Source organism: Heterocephalus glaber, unplaced genomic scaffold (assembly GCF_053883595.1).
Source record: "Heterocephalus glaber isolate CG9 unplaced genomic scaffold, H.glaber_assembly_v1.0 deba00001465, whole genome shotgun sequence".
Taxonomy (NCBI): Eukaryota; Metazoa; Chordata; class Mammalia; order Rodentia; family Bathyergidae; genus Heterocephalus; species Heterocephalus glaber.
The window spans coordinates 30,999,944-31,022,769 of record NW_028258312.1 but is presented as its reverse complement, the minus strand read 5'-3'; the positions used below and the strand labels follow the sequence as shown (position 1 = coordinate 31,022,769).

General features: G+C 48.6%; 1 protein-coding gene and 1 pseudogene across 5 annotated transcripts in view; one reads left to right on the top strand and one right to left on the bottom strand.

The window, feature by feature from the left end:
- Positions 1-22,826, top strand: part of Rasgrf2 (Ras protein specific guanine nucleotide releasing factor 2) — a 182,165-nt gene that overhangs the window by 31,504 nt on the left and 127,835 nt on the right. For 3 of the 5 annotated variants that reach the window (XM_087180737.1, XM_087180738.1, XM_087180741.1), the window contains exon 2: positions 20,359-20,465. The exons of 1 other annotated variant lie outside the window; for it this stretch is intronic. In XM_087180737.1, coding sequence (XP_087036863.1) covers positions 20,359-20,465 — 107 coding nt within the window. Of the gene's footprint in view, positions 1-20,358; positions 20,466-20,618; positions 20,985-22,826 lie in introns of those variants that run through there. One more of the 5 variants, XM_087180740.1, reaches the window with a different exon arrangement.
- Positions 5,069-20,278, bottom strand: LOC110348493 (platelet-activating factor acetylhydrolase IB subunit beta pseudogene; annotated as a pseudogene).

The window sequence follows — 22,826 nt, the reverse complement described above, 5'->3', positions numbered from 1 at the left end:
AATGTGGAACATCTACTGAGGAACTGTGCAAGGAAGTGAGTGGAGAGAGAAGCTATGTAGGCTGCAACCAGCAATGCTATAGGGCTGGGACTTCCTGAGCCATTTAGAGTCATATCTGATCACAACCTGGCCCACATGCTGGACATGGAGCTACAGGATTTAATGTTGGCCTACTGGGCTTTGGTCTTGCTTTGGTCAGATTCATTTCTATTCTCCCGTTTCTCATTTTTGGAGTGTACCACTCTATGTTGGAAATATTTTTTAAATTAAAAAGATTAAAAAATTTTTTTTTTACTGATTCTCCAGCAAAGAGTTTGCCTTGAGTCTCAGAGGAGGCTTTGGACTTAGACTTTTCAGCAACACTGTAACTGTTAAGATTTTGGCAACTCTTGCATTTTCCACAATGAGATGGATATAAGCCTTTTGGGGGCCAAGAGCAGAATGTTATGGCCTTGATCCACAGTATCACCCAAAGTTTCATGTATTCAGAAATATGCAACAGCATAACACTTCTAGAGGGTGATTGGGTCACAGGGGTGCCAACCTCATCAGGGATCAGTCCATTGATGAGTTCATGGCTGAATATCCTGTGAGGAGGTGCAGTCTGGTGGGAGGGGTGTGTCACTGGGGTCTGTCCTCCTCCCTGGCTCCTCCCTTCCCTCTCTGCTCCTGATTACCATGAAGTGAGCAGCTCACCTCTGCCATATCCTTCCACCATAATATTTCTACCTCCGTGACAGTGTAAGTTACTTTTCTGTCATTGCTGAGACAAAATACCCAACACCCAAAGTGAAAGGGGAAGGGCTTTTTTGGGCTTACAGTTCATAGAGGGTTTAGTCCATAGATGGCTGGCTCCAAGACAGGGATGACAGACAGACACTGCAGAGGACAAACAACATGGCGTGCGCAAGGCAGCAAAGGCAACAAGAGAAGCTCAACAGTGTCTCCTTGCCCCTTTTATTTTTTTGTTTCCATTAAGTTTATTGGTACATTTTAGGTATACAGTACAGTTACATTCAACATTGGGATCTTGTACCTTTACATGATGCATCTTGGTTCTTATTTTCTCTCCATTCCCCTGTCCTCCCTTCACCCCCTTCACCCCTCCTTATTTACAAAGCCTTTGTTTCCATTTTTTCCTTTCCTGCCCGTTTTTATCTTATTCAGACTACTTAGGATGAGTAGCACTCACACCCTCAATCCTAGTGCCCTTGAGCCTAGCATTGCATCATGAATCCCAGCTTCACACACTCTAGATCAAGCCTATGACCACATGAGGCTTTGTGGGGGACATCTAGACCCAAACCATAACAGTGACTGATGACCATGAACTGAATCCCTTCAAACAGTGAGCCAGATTAAACCTCCCCTTCTTTAAGTTGTGGATGTTGGGTATTGTGTCCAGCAGTGGGAACGCTAATACAGAGTTCCAAATACTTCAGGCTTCCCAACACCATTCAGCACCAGACCTGTGTCTCACACTGCTGGTCTTTTCACAGCTTTTCTTTCCAAGTTCTGGTCATACGTCTCATCTGGAACTCGTACTGTGAGAATGACTCACATGTATTCTAATCTGTGTGTGTAGTGGAATCCTATAGCATTTATTGTCTATACCTATAGGAAACACTTTTTGAAAGAGCCCCAACTAGCAAGTGTGGTCTGACGTACAGGACCGACTTATCTCAGTGGTATGAAAATCTGAAAAAATGAACAGTGATAGTTGCAGTTTTCACACAGTAGCACTTTGACACATCTTGCACTCTTTCCTAATCTTATGTTCTCATTTAATTGCTTTATGAGCCCTGATTGAGCTCTTTAGCTAATTGTAATCTTCGTAAGACCAGAGTGTGTGTGTTTTGTGTGTGCGTATAAAATACACAGCAGCATGACCCTTGTAAAAATGTAAAGTAGTTGATAAATATGTGATGTGTTTCTCCCTTCTCTTTCCCTTCCCTCCTGTCCTCCGTTTGTTTTTGTAGCAGCTCCTGTCTCTACTGATGTAAAGGTTAGGAATGAGGATATAAATGACTAAGCTGGCATTTGGGACCACCAGAACATTTACAGGCAGAATAGAACTGTACAGTCCTGATCTTTGGAAATGTGTTTTCTGAAAAGTCCTTTGTGTGGTTCATCCCCTTGTGCTCCGTTGGCTCAGCAAAATGGACCTTGGTGTCCGAGTCCTAGGTTTTGAACTCAGATGACCTGGTTGGCTTTGCCACATACTGTGTACTGCTCTCACAATAAAGCCTTGGAACAGGATGTGGGTGGACCCTTGGAAACTGTTACTGCACTTGGGGTGCTCAAGTCCCGGTGGAGTGGGGGTGGCCATCCTGCCTCACTAAGCCTGTTTCCTCATCTGGACGGTGAGGAAGTGAATCACGGGGTCATTGTGAGAATTAAATGAAGAAATGCAGGATGAGTCTTAGAAGAATGCCTGGAGTGTAATAGACACTGAATAGATGTTATTACTTTCATGTCCAGCCAGATGCTTATGAGTGTCATCAGATGCTATCATGTTAAGGATGCTCCCCTGAGAACCCAAGCTTCTAGAGGTTAGGAACCCCTCAGCATCTTCTGTGTGCACTTAGACATTGCCTGTGGGCTAACTTACTGCTGTTGTCATGGCTGTGAGACGTAGCTTCAGTCAACCACCAAGGAGCAAAGACCCATAAAGGAAATCTGAAAATCACTTCATAAAATGAGCTTATTCATGTATTTAATTTCCTCCTGAGAATCTCCACCAGTGTGGTAACCCAAATTTCAAATAAAAAGTTTTATGAACCAAGATGTTACAAGGAATAATTGAAAATCTTCTAAATGCTTCAGAAATAGGCAATTACATTATAAGTAGACATTTAAGTAGTATATCTTGTCTATGCAACATGATACAGGTTACATATGGATATATACATGCAAAGACACACACCAGGTGATTGAAATATACAGTGAACATTTAAATTATTACAGTAAAAGATACGTACATTGCTGTTAATTCCCCTCAAAGTACTCCCCCTTGCTTTGAACACCCTTATGCATCATTCTTGCCATTTTCTGAAGCAGCTCTGGAAGCCCTCTTTCCTGAGTATATTCACAAGGTGTGATAAAAAATACGGTGAATGCTGCTGCTGAGCAGCATCCAGTGGAAAGGTGGGCTCGTAAAAACATGATGCTGTGTTCTCGTCTACCTTATTCACCAGATCTGGCACCATGTGATTTCTGGCTCCTCTCCAAAGTAAAGATGACTGTGAGAGGTCAAGTTTTGAATTGATTTGGGACATTGAGGAAGCCAGAACAGCACAACTAAAGATGCTCAGGAAAGAGGACTCCCAGAACTGCTTCAGAAAGTGAGGAATGATGGGATAAGTGTGTTCAAAGCAAGCAAGGGGAGGATTTTGAGGGCATTAATGTCTTTTACAGTTTCAACGTTTTTAAAAAATTTAAACATTTACCCCAAATTTTGATCGCACCTTATATAGTGTGTGTATGGGGGGGGGGTTACTAGTGACCGCAGCCAGGGCCTTGTGAATGCTAGGCAAGCGCTCTACCACTGGGCCACATCTCTAGCTCCTACTTTGTTTTTGAATATCATAGAAAAATAAAGTTATCATGTGTCCTGAATCACTGGAATAACATTGCATATATAGTGTGAGCTCAGCTGTTTTCAAGTGGTTTTAGAAGATAGCCTGGAATGATAACTGTCAAAATGTAACAGTAATTTTCCTTGGATAATGGTGGGACTATGAATACATTTTCTCTTTAATTTTGCTCTCTGCATTTCCTGTATTTATATTTGCATATTATTTTCATGGACAGAAAATCTTTTTCATAAGAGATAATTACTGTGCACTAGATGGGAGTCAAAAGCTACGGTGTTTTGCTTGTATTCTTAGAATAGGAAAAGAAGAGTTGAATGTATAAGGCACAGAGCCGGATTCCTTGTTATGCGTTTCCCAGAGAGAAAGCAGTGTGTGACATAGCAAGATAAAACAGACTTGGAAGCCAGGAGCGTTTGAGCATGGCTTAGCTTCGTGAGGGTTTGGAGAGGCACATGTACATGTGCGCGTGTCCGTTTTCCTTTCCAGCCCTGAACTTTGGTATTCTTGGCCCTTCTGATCGTTGGAGATTGAGACTGTCATTTTCTTCTAAAAGCCTGACAGCTGGAAGCATTCAGCTATCAGCAAATGAGGTGAAAATTATTTTTAATATAAAAGCCTTCTTAGGAAATGGGTCCAACAAAACCATTATCAGGAGCTGGTGTTTGGACACCATTTTCAGCCCCTGCTCTTGCTCCTGTGGGATTTATAGCCAGCCATGTCCGCTGGAAGTGCTCCAAGTCCTTCATTTATCTAAGTGTGTCCATCAGTGTCTCTGTACTCTTATACAGAAGTGCACACCTGAGAGCCTTCCTTTCCACATTGCTGTGCTGCACAGCATGTTTGTTTTAAAAGAGCAAAACCTGTAATAGGCCCTAAGTATTTTCTACATCTTCACCACGTTTAAAACTGTTTATATCTTTAAAGTGTATATTCTTATTGTGGCTCACTTGAAAAATGCATAAAGCATGTGAAAAAGAAAAGAAGACAAACATCCCAGAACTACTATTAACTGGTTGGTGTGTTTCCTTTCACACATTTTTACTAATACTTTTTCATAAATGTTACCAATTCTGTATTTATTTTCTACCTTGCTTGTATTGCCTGTCCTCTCCGTGTAGGTACATGTGAGATCTACCTCATTCCTTTAAACCACTTATTCATGGCATGACTCTGCTATAGTTTATTCAGCTCTCCCTTTGTTTATAGACACTTTGGTTTTGTCTCTTTTTTTGATATTAAAATACTATTGCAATGAAAATCCTTGTATGTACATGTTGAGCAGATGAGTGACTATTTCCTTACAAAATAGTTCCTTGGAGATGGGATATGTGTTTACATTTTTTTCTTTTACTACATGTTCTAGGAATAGGGTGTTATCCACTTATAAACATGAATTTTACACATACACAGATGTTATATCTGTTCATTTTTTTTTTACATGAAAGGACAATATTTATTTAAAAAGAGCTCAATGGGGTAACCATGGTATCATCAGAGTGGATCCAGAGGTAAAAAGTGAGTAGGGGCCAAATGAGAGTCACTCAGTGGCACTCCCACACCTTTACTGTTTGATCTGCACTGCCAGTAACCATGTAGGGGGCTGTCTTGTGGAAATCCAAGGAGGTAACAAAGTGTTCATGTGCATTGAGGGTCTTCATGCATCGCTTGTTCTTGTAATCCCATACGCGTAGGGACTTGTCATCAGCACAACTCAAAATAAACTTTCACCCAGAATGGAACCAAACTCCACGTACCCAGTTATCATGACCCACAAGGGTCATAGGCACATGCCAGTACTGACATCCCACATCTTAATAGTTTTGTCTCTAGATCCAGACTGCAAGAATGGCCCAGGCTTGCCACTTGTTTTAGTCTCAGATCCTGTTGCTTCAGAGATGGAAGAATATGAGCTTTCTGGAGCCCAGGAAATGCATTCTACCACATGTCATGTTCTCGGAGCTCGGCCTTGTATTCCTTTGTTGCTACAACTCATACGCAGGCAGTCTGATCATTGGAACAGCTGGCTATCAGAGTACCATCCTGATTGGGTTGCACCATACATACCCATTCTCTGTGTCCTGTGAATGTCTTCACACAGTAGCCGGTTTGCACTTACCACATTTTTATAGTTTTATCCCTTGAGGCAGACACTATATGATCTCCATTGGGCATGATGGCTACTGAAGAGACATTGTGGTCACGGCCATGCATGGTTCTGATGCACTCAAAGCCCTGAAAATCCCGTAGTTTAATGGTCAAACCTGCAGAACAGGAAGCCAGAAGCTTGCCACTGTGATCAAAGGAAATGTCTTGTACAAAGTCCGTATGGCCGTTAAGATTTCGTTCAAAATCCCCAGTCCCATAATCCCACACCTTAATTGTAGCGTCCTCTGAAGCAGAGACCATAACACTGAACACAGGATGGAAAATGACTCGAGTGACTGGACTCCTATGACCACTCAGTGCCTGTTTTTCTGGTGGACGGGGAATCCATTCTTTTGGGTCTCGTTTCTGACCAAGAGGACCACCTGATGTAAATTCTTCTTTTGCTTCATTTAGCTTTGATTCTAATTCCATAACCTTTTTTTGTAATCTAATAACAGATGTCCTTTTTTTCCCCAAAAAGACCAGCATACTTCTTATCTAATTCTTCATTTATATCTAATTCAGCTTCCTTTTAAAAAACTGAATATGCCTCTTCATAGCCATTTGAATGAAGATAATCTGCTATAGCTCAATTTCTCATGCCTATATCTTGGTCCCTAATACCATTCCCCTCTATGAGGAACCAAGGTTTGTCAGAGAAATAGCTGATTAGTTCATCTCGTTGTCTCTGGGACAGCACCATTTTGGCTGTAATGTTAAGCTTATTTGATAGAGTGGTATGCCCCTCCTTTAGGAAATCAAAAGGCTTTGCAAACCCTGGATTTATAATTAGATATGCCTCAAAGTGACTTCCACACAGGAGAAAACAATTCTTTTACAAATGAATCCAACCAGTAAGGAGGAGATATTCAACAAGTATGGTTCATTCCAGCTCTCTCTTCTAGCTCTGATACTGATAACCACCTCCTCCTCCTCTTCCTCCTCCTCCTCCCTGCTGTGATGTTTAGAGTCAAAATTTGCTCACCACCTCAAAGGCATTTTCTCACCTGGGAGAAGCTAAGTAGATTCAGGCACTGCGTTTCCACAGGAGGAGGGCGATCCCCTGTCGAGAGGGCCATGGGAAGAGTGGCGAAGGTCCTGGCAGCCCCCAAACTCGGGCCTGGAGGACTCGCGTGAGGGCAGCGCCTCCCTGGCCAGGTCTCCTCCTCTGAGCCTCACTCAACGGCCATCGGCATTTTGAGAGTGAGCTGTTCATTTTTCTTTTAAGGTATCAGTTGCATTACCCCGGGCATTGCTCATAGTCTTGCATTTTTTGCACTTGCTGACTTAATTTTGACCTCTTTCCATGTCATATACAAAAGTAGTATGATGTTCCAGGTGATCTGAACCTTTATACCAGACCACACATACCTGGAAACATGACCCTTGACTACCCTCTAGTTTGCCAGTATCTTGTTGAGGACTTTTGCTTCATTAAAAAGTTTGCCTGTAGTTTTGTTTTTTAGGTAAGTTCTTGTCTGGTTTTAGAATCAAGTCAACGTTAGCTTCCAGGAATGAGTTTGGCAGTACTCCTTCCCTTTCAATTTAACAGGAAAAAATAACAATTATAAATGTACATGCACCAAACAGTGGCCCACCCAACCTCATAACAAGCACTGTTGGACATAAAAGGTGAGATAAATGTGAACACAATTACAGTGGGGGACCTCAAGACCCCACCATCACAAATAGAGCAATTAGACAAAAAACCCAAGAACATCGGAGTTGAGCCATACAGACTTAATAGGTATCTACTGAGTGTTTTATCCAACAACAATAGAATACACATTTTTTCAGCAGCACACAGAACTGTCCAAAATAGACCACACAGTAGCCTATAAAGCTTGCTTAAATAAATACAGAAGAATCAAAATTATCCCATGCACATTATCCGATCATAGTGCAATGAGATTAGAAATTAATGGCAAAAGAAACCCAGAAATTATGCAAACACATGGAGATTAAACAATACATTCTTGGGCCGGGGATTTAGCTCAGTGGTTCTGCTGCCTACCTCACAAGTGCAAGGTCTGGAGTTCAATTCCTGGCACTAAAAAAAAAAAAAAGGAACAGTATATTCTTGAGTAATCAGTGGGTTACAGAAGAAATCCAGGAAGAAATTAGACAGTTCATACAATCAAAGGTTAATTCAGCTACAACATACAATGAGGAAAGCTTTTAGCTCTGAATGCCCACATCAGAAAAACAGTGCAAGCCCAAATAAATAACTTAGTGTTGCACCTCAAGGTCCTAGGAAAACAAGAACAATTCAAATCCAGAGATTGTCCAAGGAAGGAAGTTAAGCTGTTTTGGTAAGCCTGCCTTTCTGTTGCATGGCACCTGGCAGCACCATTCAGCATGTGTTTGCTCACACCTGGTAATGATGTGAGAGAGAGCTTTCGGAACTGACTCAGAGTGGCCAGAATGGTAGGGAAAGTGTGTTCAAAGTGAGGGAGAAGGCTTTGAGGCAGATTCATGTCAATGTGTTTTCCTGTATTCACTTTTAAAACTTTAAATATTCACTGTCTATTTCCATCACACTTAGGACACACTTTATCTGCTCACATTTGAGGTTTCCTGGGCCTGGAATGTGGGCCATCTGTTCTGTTAGTTTCAGTACATCAGCTGGGTCTCCCTTCTGAGCGAGAGTTGCTGCCTGGTGCCAGGGTGTGGTCAGCAGGTAGCCTCTGGACAGCTCGGGCAGAGTGCCCTGTCCACATTCCGTGTGTGAGGGAGGTGGAGCTGGGAAGGCATAGTCACCTCGCCTGGCAGGACGATGCTGGCTCGCAGTTTGACTCTTCGCTCCCAGCACCCACCCGTTAGGACAGCGGGGCTCCTGCAGCTGTGCAGGGTCCTGTGCACTGAGATGGAGCAGAAGGAAAGAGCCAAAGCTTGGGCTCTGAGCCAGCTCAGTGTGCACCTGGAGTTAGGGTTGTGCTCTCGGTCGTCCACCTTGTGCAGAAGTGGCCTGAGCTTCTGGTGCACACAGACCCAGATGGAGGAGAGTGAGCTGGCTGCCTGCAGTGGGCTGGAAGGAAGCATCTGGGAGGAAGACCTGCATAGGGCATGTGGATGGAGATGGAAGACGGGGCCTCCTTGGGCCCACAGGAGAGCTTTGTGATGGGGATGCTGTTACTTTCCTCGGAACATTGTTCGTGTCTGTTCCCGATGGCTCTCTACTTGGCCCTGAACAGCCAAGCTGACAGACTGGCCTGGCTGTTGTACTGGCTGCTGGCTGCCCTGGCTTCCAGGTGTGGATGCTGTGGTCACAGAGGGTGGCCCAGCGGCCTCGGTTTCTTCTAACACAGCCAGCGTCGCTACGGTCACTGCTCATGTCCTCACTGACAGCACAGGGATCCGTACTGGGTCTTCCTGTGGATCCTTTTTTCTTTTTTCTTTTGGTACCGGGGATCGAACTTGGGTCTGTGTGCTTGCGAGGCAGATGGTGGAACCACTGAGCTAAATCCCCGGCCCATGTGGATCCTTTTTTTATGGTACTGGGGATTGGACCTGGGGCCTTCACACTGACCTACGTCTCTGGCCCTTTTGGTCTTTTATTTTGAAAACGGGTCTTTCTAATTTGCTAAGCTGCCCAGGCTTGAAGCGGTGATCATTCATTTTTCTGCTCTGACTTCTCTATCTGTTAGCTCATTGTGACCACCTTTTTCTTTTTCTCCTTACATACTTCTCATAGGTGCTTTAAAGCCCTGTATCCTCTGGGACATATTTTCTCATGATTGATGGGTCTCATTTTCACGTTTTGTTTAATTTTGTTTACCTTTGTCTGCATGATCAGTAACTATGGAGTATATAATGAACATATTGGAGGATACATTTTAAAGACTCTGGATTCAGTTATTCTCCTTTGAAGAATCTTCATTTTTGTTATTGTGAGCAAATTACAAGGTTGACCCAGTCTTCAGACTCTACCTTGCCTGTGGTGGGCAGCAGCTGCCCTCTTTGATGGAGAATCTTAGTCTTCCTGCAGCTATTTCCCACGGGGGTCCTTCCGGCTGTGTGTGGAGGTTGGGTCCAGCCAAAGACTGGAGCAACGTTTTGAAAGAAGGTTTCTGGATTTCATCTCTGGGCTTCCCACCTCTTTTAGTATTTTATTCTCCATTTAATTTATATTGCGGTATCCTAGCTACTCCTCAGACCGGTAAAAGTGCGACTTTCTGCTGCGGTTGTCTGAGCTGGGCTGCCGAGACTCTGGCGCACCCGCCTGCAGAGGCTGTGTAGACACGAATCGAATTTATCGTCTCTCCTTTCAAGAATCAGATCCCTGCTTGAATTTCCAGGACTGAAGTTGGGGTCTAATTTGGGCAAATTAGTGAGACCCTGTCTCAAAATATTAAAAAAGTTTGTGCAATTGTTATGTATTGTCCCCAATATATTTGCTACGTTTATGTTACATATATTATATGGTATGTATGTTACACAGACAGTATTTTCTCTCAGATTTATAGTTGCTGTGTACTGGAAGCTTAGTTTGATAAAACCTACTCTGCCATATCCTGAAGTTCATTAGCATTTTAATAGATATTATCACACGATCCTCCACGGTTGGTTTTTATCAGTGTTCTCTCACAGGAGTGTGCAAATGTCCCTGCTTTCCTGCATGTTTCGAAAAGCTGTCTCCATAGCATCCTATTGATAGGTGGAATTCTTCTTTCAGTTTCTAACTGGCATTTCCTGAGTTCCAGTGAGCTGGGGTAATGTTCCTATTCCTCAGGAAATTATGTCTTGTATTTTTTAACTTGTCTATTTATACTTTTGCCCATTTTTTATGGTTGGCTTTTTCGTTCTTGATTATATGGGGGAATTGTAATTGTGAATTTCCAGCTGCTTACATTGCAAATAACTTCTTGTCTATTTTTGCCTTTGTTCCCAAGAATCTCTTTTATCCTGTGAAAATTTTAAACTCTTATGTAAATTTATCTTTTATGGTTGTGGTGGGCAGTTACTGAAATGTCCTAGTGTTTTATTTTATAACTTCATTTCCAACTTATTGTTTAAAATAATATTCTTAAGAACATCTTCAAACATATTCCTAGAGAGGCCAGGTGCTGTGCTGCATGCCTATAATTCCAGCACTTGGGAGGCTGAGGCAGGAAGATGGCTTGAGTCCAGCCAGGGGCAGTAAAGCAAAGCTCCATCTCAGACAAACAAATCAACACAAGCAAAGCATGATGATGGCTCAAATTACTCAGAGCGGTCTGGTTTAAATATCACATGATTTATTTTACTTGTCTCCACTGTCAGACATTTTCATTATTAACGATACTGCGAACATTCTTGTACATAAACCATTGTGTGCTATTGTGGTTATTTCCTAGGTATAGATCACTATATAAAAATGGGGATATTTGAAGTCTGTGACACAAATTGCCACCCATTTCTAGAAAGATTGTAAGCATTTTTAGTTCAGTCAGCACACTGTACCTTCCAACCTAGATTTTAGCATTTTTTAAGTTGGAATTTGACAGAATGATCACAGTGCACAAACACACATCTCTTGATTACCGGTAAATTTTCTATAGTTTTGGGGGTGTGTGTAATTTTTTTGCTTTGTGTTCATGAGTGGTGAATATTCTGTGCTTTTCCCCACATTTCTGTTGGCATATTGGGTTTATCTTACTAATTTAGGAATCCTTAATGTGTAGATTGAGCACATTAATTAATCCTTTTATAGTTTGTCACTCCTCGATAATGTCAGTTGGATATTTATGATCATGTGATTATCATTGGAGAATTAAGGCTTTGGTCTTCAAGGATTGCTCAGCGAATTTAATTTTTAATAATCTTTGCACTTACTTTCCTTAGGTAGTTAGCACTTACAGTGCAGAAATTGAAACGGTGCTTTCAAGGATTCTTATATAATATAATGAACCCAGTGCTTTTGAGTTCAAACCTTCAGTGCCCCAGTGTTTCTCAGTTAGTTTGATGTGTGTAACTGATATTTTCAACAGAAACCAAGAGCAGCACCATGAAGGACTTCCCCGTTTCTTAGATGTGTGTTTCTTTTACTTCCGTTTTGGTAAGACATCACGAAATACAAACTGGATTGTTGCACATCAAAGCCAGAACAGTGGTCCTGTATTGTTCACCATAATGAAAATATTCAACATTTATTTTGGTAATGTGAGATCTTAGAGTTTTTTTTTTTTTTTTTTTTTTTTTTGGTGGCACCCAGATTGGACCCAGGGGCTTTGCGTGGAGCTTTATCTCTAATGTTTTTAAACATTTTCAGACAGGGTGTTCCTAAATTACCCAGGCTGGGCTCAAACTTGAGACCCTCTTACCTCAGCCTCCGGAAGTGTGATTACAAGAGGGCACCACCACGCCCAGCTGAGGCCATCTGTTTTATTCTCCGAGGGAGGGCAGGGATCCCTTTCTAAACACCACCGAGAGGTAGAGAGAGATAGTCTAGCCTGTACTCAGTACTCCCATCCATATTCAGAAAGGTCTTTCGGATCTCTCACTTTGACCCTTTATTCCTACTCACCAGGGAAAAATGGCGCCAGGTAGGATAAACCTAGAGTCTACCTCACAGTCCACGACTCCGTCCTCCTGTTTGTTATTTGCATTGCCCTGGTCCCTGTGGACTGAGCACCTTGAATTCGTGGTCGGCATCGAAGGAGTGATACAGCCTGCCTAGTCTCATTCTGCTGAGTGGTACTGACTTCCCTGGATGAGAGCCCACATTCTCACTGTACTGGATGTTTGGTTTGTTTTTCCTTTTGGCACAAATGAGAATATATTGGCGAATGGAAGAGAAACAAAAGCAGTAGCTGAAATAAGAAAGTGACGAAGGCGGCATGCGCTGAGCAGGCCTGGCGGTTTCTCCTTTGGAACCAGTGAAGTTAGAAGCTTTGTGTTGGCTCGGGAGAGGCCCTGTGGCCTGGGCCTTGGCCTGGGGACAAAGCAGTCCCTGTACGTGAAGAACACGGGCCGAGACCTCACAGCCTACCTCGGCGGAGGGGAGGGCTGAGGGGATGGGGCGGGTGCTGTGGACCCGTGTGACCCTCAGCCATGCCTGTCCCCTGTGGACTCACAAAGGAAGAGAACACGGGACCCTGCCTGAGGACTGAGCGGGACCTGGGGCTGGGACGGGGGCTTCAGCCCGGCCCCTCTCCATGAACCCCCACCAGTGGGTGACTTGGGGGCATCAGAGCGCTTGGTCAGGACGGTTCCTCTGTCCCGTGTCCCGTGAGAGCCCCAGAGACGTGAAGAGCAGCGGATAAATGAGGCTGGCTGACCTCCCGCTGTCCTCTCCACCCTCCGGTGAGCAGCGTTTAATTTGATGGGGTTGTTTGTGAGGTTCGGAAGCCAGACTGTTTTTCCCCTGATGGGAGAAAAACCACAGACGGAGGCAATTAAACTCTTGCTCCCTGAGCTGGATTCTAAGTTAAATCTGTGTCCATTAAAAATGCTTAATATTCAGCTGCAGTTTGTGAAAGCTGTAAAATCGCACTGGATTTTGCACTAGAGCTCTGCTTCGCCCCTGGTTTCCAAGTCTCAGTCTGTCTGCTGGCTGCTGTTGGGGTGGATCACTCAGCTTCTGTCTGTCCCCAAATGCACACTCCTCTCGAAGGCTCTGGGAGAATTAGAAATACTTTGGTTATGAATAGTCACCAACAGAGTCAAAAAAACAAAGCAACCAGCAAAGCACAACAGAAAGCACGACTGCTTCTTAGTGACCCCAGAGTCCTGGGCAGCCCGGGGGGTGATGAGATCCCAGGTGGGCTGGGCCGTCACAGTGAGGCACCCTTCCTGCCTGTCAGTGGTGGATGTGACTGCACTGGACCTTCGCCTTCGGTGTTAGTGGGTGTCTTAGTCACTGTCCTTGTCCCTGGGACACCATACCTGACACAGCTTAAAGGAGGAGAAGTTCGTTCTGCCTCACATTTGCAGTCCATGGTTGGTGGGCTCCACGGCAGAATGACATGGCAGAGGGGAATCGCTGAGGAGAGCTACTCACACTATGGTGGCCTGGAAGCTGAGAGGTCAGGAAGGGAGATAAACACTTCCAGGTCAGCCCACAGTGACCTGCCTCTTCGAACCAGGCCCCCCTCCTAACAGGAAGTCAGCTGTAAGTCCCCATAATCCCGTCACCTTGCCAGAGCCCCACCTTTGAGCTCATGAGGCTTGGGGGGGTCATCCAGGTATAAACACACCAGCAGGGAAGGTGGCCTTGTCTCCCAAGGCCCAAGAGCCAACTGAGCACAGAGAGGAGCCTGATGGAGTTCACACTGCACCCCTCAGGGCAGAACAAGGCTCCCGGTGCCTCCCTTTCTGCTTGGGGTCTCCTGCAGCCCAAGCCTAGGGCCTGCTCCGATGCTGGTGCCATGTGTGACGTCTGTGGCTCATGGACAGTACCCGTGGCCAGGCCTTGAATCGAGCTCTTGAAGTGGAAGTGAGCAGTAGGGAGGGAGACGCTCCCAGCCCCTTAGGACTTTCTCCTCAGGGTGGGGGAGGCTCGTCCCAGTCGGTATTCAGTTGCTGTAACTCGGTACCACAGACCCAGGGATTTATGAAGAGCAGAGAGTTTCCCAGCTCATGGCGCTGGAGGCTGGGTGGTCCACAGCTGAGAGGCGGCCTCGGCGAGGGCCTCTTGCTTGTGAGGACTTCGTGCAGAGTCCTGAGGGCGTCCGCCCTGAGAGGCGCGCCTGAGAGAGCCAAGCTGGCTTTTCCAGCAGACACCCTCTGGCGATTAGTGGAGTCTGTGACTGGATCGGCCAGGCCAGAGCCTCTGCCTGCGCACCCTGGCACGGTCCTGCCTGTCCCACCCCTGGGCACCTCAGCGGGGTTTTATGTGCTCGTGAGCTCCAGTGGGGACTGCAGACGAGGGCAGGGTGTTGGATGACTCGTTGTCTGCCTGAATGATCAGGAAGGAGCCTTAGCATAGGACCGAGGTATGAGAAGATGACTTTGCAAACCGGGTGGAAGACAAGTTCCTTTTCCTGTTTTCTCTAAAGCTAACAGTGTGTCCGGGACAGAGCTGAGTGGAGGAACAGAATGATCCAGAGGCGGTCCCGAGGCCGGGGACCGACACCCTTTCCCTCTCTCGGGGAGACTAACAGAGCTGCGGCCTTCCCCTTGGCCTGCGTCAGGACCGTGAGCAGGCAGAGAGGCCCTGCAAGGAGAGGAGCGCGTCAGCAGCGGGAAGCAGGGTGGCCAAAGGGAGAGGAAGAGGAGGGAGAGGGGAGGGGCTGGGCGGATCTCAAGACAGGAGCCTGTGTGAGATTTAACAAAGCCCGGGGAAACTGCTGCCCTCCAGGAACAGCCCCTTGCCTGCCCACTGTGCGCCCCTCAGGCTGCCTCCTCTGGGCTCCTCACACTGCCTGTCTCAGTGAGGCGTCTGGGCCTGAGGGCCCGGGATGATGAGCTGGGAAGGGCCAGGTGCGGCAGGAGCCCTCCCTAGGAGCGCAGCTGTCAGCGGGGTTGGCTTTGAGCCAGGTGAGGGGTACTCATGGGGTCAGCAGGAGTCAGAGGAGTCACAAACCTCAGCTTCAGCCACAGAGTCAGTGTTCAGATGTGTTTCACTTCCTCCTTACGCACAGTTAGAGAAAAAAGAATAAAGGAGAAAATGAGAGAGAGGCAGTAATACACGGTAATGACCGGACAGGCACAGTACAAGGATGGTTGAAATACGCGGTGACTGTTGAACTCCCCCTCGATCCGAGCACACTCATCCCGGGGTTCTCACCACTTCTGCAGCAGCTCTGGAGTCCTCTTTCCTGAGGGTCTGTAGTTGCGCTGCCCTGGCTGCCTCGATGTCTTGAATTGATTCAAAACGTTTCCCTTTTGGGGTCACTGTGACTTCGGGAAAGAGCTGGAAGTCACCTGGTGCCAGGTCCGGTGAATAAGGTGGAGGAGGACGTGGCATGGGTTTTTGTGAGCTGCCTTTCCATTGGCACTCAGCAGCAGCATTCGCTGTGTTTTTGATCACATAGATGTCGTTATTGTGGGTTATACAGCTATCTGTATGATGACTCAGACCCTGTGGAAACGAAGAAAGTGTTGGAAGCCCGTAACCCTACACCCCAGAGGCTGCCTGTGTTCCTAGGAGTTTGCCTCTGACCTGCAGAGCTGAAGTGAGCTGTGATCTCACTTGGGAAGGACACAGCACGAGCAGCAGCTGCCCACTTGAAGGAACCAGGAGTCCTGCAAATGAACATGTGTGTTGAAGCCACAGTAGATACTGATATGACCCTGAAGGCTGCCTTTCCTGGATCTTCATTTTATCTTTCTGGCATTGGGTGCTCATAGGTAAGGTGTAAGAACCTTCAAATTGTGTACTGTTATTGACAAATGATAATTGTGTATGTGTATGCATACAGTGCGATGCTTTGATACACTTTTATGACATGGAATGATTAAATCAGGCTAATTAAGAAAATCCATCATCTCACAGACTTCTCATTTCTTTCATGTGTGGTGAGAACATTTAAAATCTACTTTCCCAGTAGTTTAACAATGTGCAGCTCATTTGGACTTATTACAGCTGCCTTCTGTGGAGTGGATCACTGGGGTTCATCCTCCTGCTGGTTGAAGGGCTTAGTAATGTCTCTCTTTCCCTTTGTCCCCTCCTGTAGTCTGGTGACCACCCTTACATTCTCTGCTTCCATCAGTTTTGTACGTATAAGCAAGGTCATGTGGCTTTGTCTTTCTGCTTGGTTTATTTCACTTTATGTAATGCCCTCCGGGGTCCTTGATGGGACAGGATCCCCTCTTTTAAGGAGGCAGAGTATTTGAGTATTTACATAGACTCCACCAAAAAATGTGGGAAAAGAAAGACTTGTATAAATATTTTAATACTAAATGATACATTGCGAGATAATACACATTACCTTTGGCCTCTGCAATGACGGAGGTGCTCAAGGTGCTGGCTGTGGATGTCCAGATATTCGTTAGCGTGCGAGCTGCTGCTTGGGGAACGTTGATTCCTGAGATTGCTGCATATGCGCTGTCATTTCCTTCTTTAAGGGCCGGCGGTGCAGTGGGTTTTCTGCGATGTACAACATCCTCGAGGGTAGCACCCTCTGTGGAAGCCATCATACTGTTTTTCCTTTCCTGAAGTGTGTGTACATTTTTTGTCCACCAACAAAGCATATATGCACTTCAGCAGTTCGCTGTGCTGACAGACATATATCATGTTTTCTTGACCCACTCGTCTGCTCTTGGCTTTGGTATGTTCCCCGTGTGACGAGAGCTACGATGAACACAGGAGGGTACGCACAAGAGAAAGAGCTTTGCGGCCGCTGTCCACCCACAGAGCTTGCTCTTTCTGCTCTACTAGGGCTCAGGAGGTGACAGTGTTCTGTTTTTTTCACAGCTTAAGATAAAAGGATGTGTTTGACAGCTTAAAGTGTGTTTGTTTTTTCTTAGAGCTATTTACTCATAACTTCTAAGAATCCAGGGCGTGCGTATTAGGGAGACTGACACCACAGATGGCTGTGAAGCAGGGTCAGTAGGTCGCAGTCAGCTTCTGCCCCCTTCCTGGTGTCCTCTGCTCCGGAAGCACAGCCGGGCTCTGTGTGGTCGGCACAGTGCCAGCATCCAGGGTACACACAGCCAGGCTGGCAGGGAGAGACGTCAATGGGCAGCCCTGCGGCCTGTGAGGGAACTGCTGGTGTGATCAGAAACACAGTGACTGCTGCTGCCAAGCACCATCCAGTGGAAAGGGAGGTGCGTAGAAACACAAGGCTGTGTTTCACCGGATCTTATCCACTGGACCTGGCCCTGTGGGACCTCTGGCTCTTCCCCAAAGTCAAAATGACCACGAAGGGTCAGCATTTTGGGTCCATTCAGGACACGGAGGCATCCAGGACAGCGCAGCTACAGACCCTCAGGAAAGAGGACTCCAGAGCTGCTCCAGAAAGTGGCAAGGACGTGGGATGAATGCGTTCAAAGGGAGGGGAGGATTCTGAGGGGGTTCATGGCAGTGTGTCTTCGACTGTCATAAAAATCTTAAACTTGAAACACTCCCCATGGATCCGACACCCTGCTGTGTGTCTCCCCAGTGATAGGCCTGTTTGTGTCATCTGGGTGGGGACAACTGGTTCCTCACTGGTTCCTCAGTGGGGCGCTGGGGAGCCAGTGGATGGGGCTGGAGGAGGTGGGAGCGAGGTTCACCAGGGCTCTTCCTTGGGCGACTGGCTGCAGATGGATCTGAGAGAGAAAGGACAGGAGGAGCAGGGTGCGGGCGGGAGGGAAGGAGCCATGGAGTTCGACACGGGCAGGCCGGCACTGTCCAGTTTCCCCCTGACCTGGCACTGACCAGGGCTCTGCAGAGGACAGGCCAGCGGCCACAGGATGGTGTCCAGGACCCCGCCCCATCAGAGTCCCGGTGCTCTGTGGCGGTGGCCATGGCGATTAGCTCCTGTAGACGCATGCACGTCTCCACTTCTCCCATCCCCCGCGGCACCCTTGCCCTGCCCTCTGTGAGGCTAGCCTCTGCTTATCGCCCGGCAGCAGCACGGCAGCCTTAGCTGGGTCTGTCTGTGCCTGCTGGGCCCTCGGAGCTGAGAAGCCACCGTCCCCAAGCGCCCATCAGCGCCACTGTGGCTCCCCAGCCTCCCTGGATAAACCTGGGGCTGTGGTCACTGCACCCCTTTCTCACGGCCTGGACGTCAGGGCCTCAACTGGGGGTTTGTAGACTGAGGACGGGGTCACTGACGACCCTTTCTCTGGTAGAGGTTGACACAATCACTGACCAGAAGTGGGTCTTGTTTGGTTTGTTTTGTTTCTTGTACAGTACTGGGGCTTGAACCCAGGGCCTTTGTGCTGAGCTGCATCCCCAGCCCTTTATACTTTAAGTTTTGAGACAGGGTCTTGCTAAGTTGCTAAGCCCAGACCCCCCCCCCCCCCGCTGGGCTCAACCTTGTGTTCCTCCTGCCTCAGCCTCCTGGGGTGCTGGGGAGGCGGGCGTGGGCCACTGTGGGTGCCTGGACAGAAATGAGCATGGGGCTGTCACCAAGAATAGGCCTGTTGGGTGGGGACAGCAGGGAGCTGTTTTGTTCCTGGGTCTCCTGAGCCACTGTGGGCAGGCACTGTGTCTCCTGGTCACCCCAGTGTCAGGTCTCCCTCCTGGGCAGTCTCGGTCAGGCTGTTAATCCCGGTGGCCTCAGACTCCTTGTAAAAGCTTCTTTGTGCAGCTGGTTCAGTCCCCGCCCCTCCTGCCCGCTTCCTCGCAGGCTGGCTTCCCTTGCTGTCACCACTGGGCATATTTCCTCTGGGTGTGGCCAGGGTTAGGAACTCAGTCTTTAGGAGGTTTGGACTCTGCAGTTCCCGCCTGTGCCCTTGACATTAGGCAGGACTTTGCAGACTCCTGTTGTGCCTCTTGGCCCTTTAGAGCTGCCCTTGCTCCTGCCCTTCCAGCCAACTCTAAGCCAAAGCCAGCCCGGTGCACTCAGATGTGACCAACTTGGGGCCAACAGAAACCATTGCCTTTGATTTGGCTTGGTGGTTGTGTTACTTCCCAAACATACCCTTTAGCAGGCAGTGCCTTTTAGATTCTTCCCCAAGGTCAGGACCTACTTGAGAAGCATGGGGACTCTCGAGCTCGCTACCCGCCCCTGTGCCCCAGGGTGGGGCCTCGGGCCCCACATTTCCTGCAGAGCCTCCCTCTGGGTCTCCAAGAGTGGGCTCTTCGGGTGTCACATTCCAGCCCCGGGGTGAGGAAGACCGGGACTGCGTTCAGCCGCCTGCTGTCCTGTCTGGCTGCGTCGGCCCACCGAGCCACAGGGCCCGCTTTCTCTTCACCGTTCCTGCCTGTCCCTCCTCTTCTCCCCTCCTCTCATGTCCTCTCCCTGGACCCTGGAAAACCACAGATCTCCACACTGTCACTGTTTCAACATTGCTGGGATTGTCAAGAGTTTGCTCCTGTTCGTGGCTGAGTAATATTCCATCATATGGATGTACCAGCATCTATTTACCTTCTCACCTATTAAAGAATGTTTGGGTTGTTTCCAGTTTGTGGCAATTATGGATACATCTTATATGAGAGAAATCATTTCAGTCCTGGTGAATCTCAGCCTGTTTCCTACTTAGGCAGAATCCCCTTTATCCAGTAATAGCTTAGATTATGTCTCTACCAGAAAGAAACTGACCTGTCTCAGCCCCAGGAGGCAGCCGGGATTCGGTTGTCTGTTTAAGTGGCCCTCTGAAGTACTTCTAGGGTGGGATTTTGAGGCTGCCCCGTCTCGTAGGGAAACAGAGGCACAAGCGGTGGGCGGATGGGCCGAGGTCATGGGAGAGGGACTGGCGGCCGTGGGCTGCAGGGCAGCTGTGTGGCGCCCCAGGATGGAGAGCGAGCTCGGGAGGGAGCGGGAGGAGTCGCCAGCTCGCTGGGCTGCGGCGGTTTGAAGCTTTCTAAGGAGACCCCTCAGGTGAACTGCGCTTTGTCCCGGCGGCCGGCGTTGAGCCCCGGTCTCTGTCCTGGTCTGCAGACAGACCAGGCCGAAGACGGGCCGCGCTGTGCCCCCGGCAGCCGGGCCTGGGTGGCCCGGACGCCGCGTGGGGACGTCATCCATCATCCATCGCCGCCCGAGGAGGGCCTGGCTGGGGCGCGGAGCCGCCGATCTCACCCTCACCCTGTCGTCTCTCTCCGCAGTACTACTTCACCGTGCTCTTCGGCCACGAGGGCCAGAAGCCCCTGGAGCTGCGCTGCGAGGAGGAGCAGGACGGCAAGGAGTGGATGGAGGCCATCCACCAGGCCAGGTGGGCGGGGCGGGGCGGGGCGGGGAGGGGCGGGGCTTCCCCACTCCCATCCCAGCCCAATCCCGAAGGAGTGGACGGAGGCCATCCACCAGGCCAGGTGGGCGGGGCGGGGAGGGGCGGGGCGGGGAGGGGCGGGGCCTCCCCAACTCCGATCCCATCCCAGTGCCCGCGGCCTCCTCCTCTGCCAGGTGCGAGGAGTGGACCCAGCCAAGGTGCCAGGGATGGCGTGGGCGACGACAGCATGGGTGTGGCCTTCGCTTTCTGCCTCGCCGCTCCCGGTGGTTCTGTCTACCTTTTCCACACAGGGTCTCTCTGTGTGGCCCAGGCTGGCTTGAACTCTTCGAAGTTCTCCTGCCTCAGCCTCCCAAGTTCTGGGCTTACAGGCGTGCACTACCACACAGGACTGATTCATTTCTGAGTGGAGTGCGTGGCTAATTGTGCACTGGGCGATCAGGAAACACTTCTGGATTGATCATAAGAGAATGAACTTGCTCTGCGTCAGTGCGGACTGTTCCTCGAGTGAGTCTTTCTGTGTCTTCTGCAGGGCTCCCTCCCCATCCTCCGTCCCCTCTCCTAGGCCCATCTGTGGGCCAGGCGGAGTGCTAAGCTCGACACACTCGTCTTTCCTGTTTTGATTTTGCACAGCCATCCCGTTAGGTATCACTAACCCCTTTCTGCAGATGAGGAAATAACTTAAGCCAGTCACGTAGCCTGGCTGAGACCTAACAGTGCTGCAAGCTGCTGAGCTAGATTCGAACCCAGCACCTTTGAGCAGTGCTGCACATTGCTGCTCTCTGTTTTCCTGTCTCCTCTTCGGTCTTATTCTTCTATTTCTTTTTCTCTCCTGTTCAACATGAAAGTGGGTTCGCCTGAGCTCAGAGCTGAGAGCGGAAGATGTCACTTGAGAAGCACTTGCTTCCTTTTCTCCCTCCTCTGCTAGGCCTTTCTCCGAGCTGCTGAGCAGGCGGACTGCTGTCCCACGCAGGGCAGGGACAGCTCCCAGTGCCGCCTCGTCAGGACGCATGTGGAGTGACTCCTGTGCACAGATGACGCTGCTGCAAGCCAGCAGAGGACAGGCCGTCCTGGGCCTCTGCAGAGCCCTCCCTCCTCACTGCCCACACGTTAAGATGAAGGCGTAATTTAAACTGCGTGCTCCCAGAGCAGCAGCTGTCGTCTGTGGCCCCGTGGCTTTGTCCTTGCCGGGCAGGTGTCTCGCCGCACGCAGGTGGCGGGAGCCAGAGGAGGCCGCCCGTGTCCTGGGCCACCGGGCCCTGCCCTAGTGCTCATGCTCCATCTCTTCCCGGTGCCCTGGGGCCGGAGTCCGTGGTCCGTGACATCTGCTTTTCTGTGACTCCAGGCAGAGTGGCTTCTGGGGCTCCTTTGCCTGACTGCTTTCTACTTGGATTCTTACACTGGACTTTTTCTGCATCAAGATCCTCCTGAAATGTTTGCTTTCTACGTCAGGGGAGATAGGGACTTGAATCTCTGAGATTCGCACTGACTTTGTTCTTATGTAACAGAGCCAGAAAGCAAAAGGCACTGAATTAGAGGAATTGCCGCCAGCCGTTTTGCTTGACTTTGTGCTCTTCAAATGCGGTCGGCTCTTGGGGGCTGGCAGACTAAGCCTGTCACGCTCACAACACAGATAGGTGCCATTCATCTGGTGCCACTGCCTTTTTCACAGGAACCTGTGAAATACGCAGTGGTTTTACATTCTTGTGCTTTATCGCTCCTTCTTTTCGAAAGTCTGAGCTTCAGAGGGATGGATAGCTGTTTCAGAATGTGCCAGGTCCCGCTGCAGTCGCTGCACAGAAGCCAGGACGGCCCAGACCTCCCTCCTTTGTCCCTCTTGTTTTTCGGGGTGGGGGTGGTGTTTCCATAGCAACGGGGCATGTGGAGAAAGTCACCTTGTTGGGCCAGCCTTTGCATCTCCAAGCTCTGGGTCATTTTCTTCGGCGTCTACTTGGAGATTCTCTCTTTTAGCGCTGGTACAGAGTAACATGTTTTTGGCCTCGGCACCCTTCAGCGGAGGTCTTGTGTGGAAGAGGAACAGGTGTCTGTCTCCCGGTTTGTATATGTTAAACTATAACGCTGCTTCATCATGCAGTACACCGTCATGTGTGCCAGCAGACACACTCAGTGTGTCCGTCTGGCTGAACATCTTAACTGGGGCTTGTTTTGGGGTAGGGCTCGTATCACAAGCGTCCTTAAAAATCATGCAAGGCCTTACTTCCGGGCTGGGCCCTATTTTCAGGGAGATACTCCATGCGCCCTTAGCAGCAGGGCACCTGAAGCCACAGTCAGAACTGGACTAGTGCATGGGTGATTGGGAGGAGAAACGCTCTCCCCGGCCACCATTTG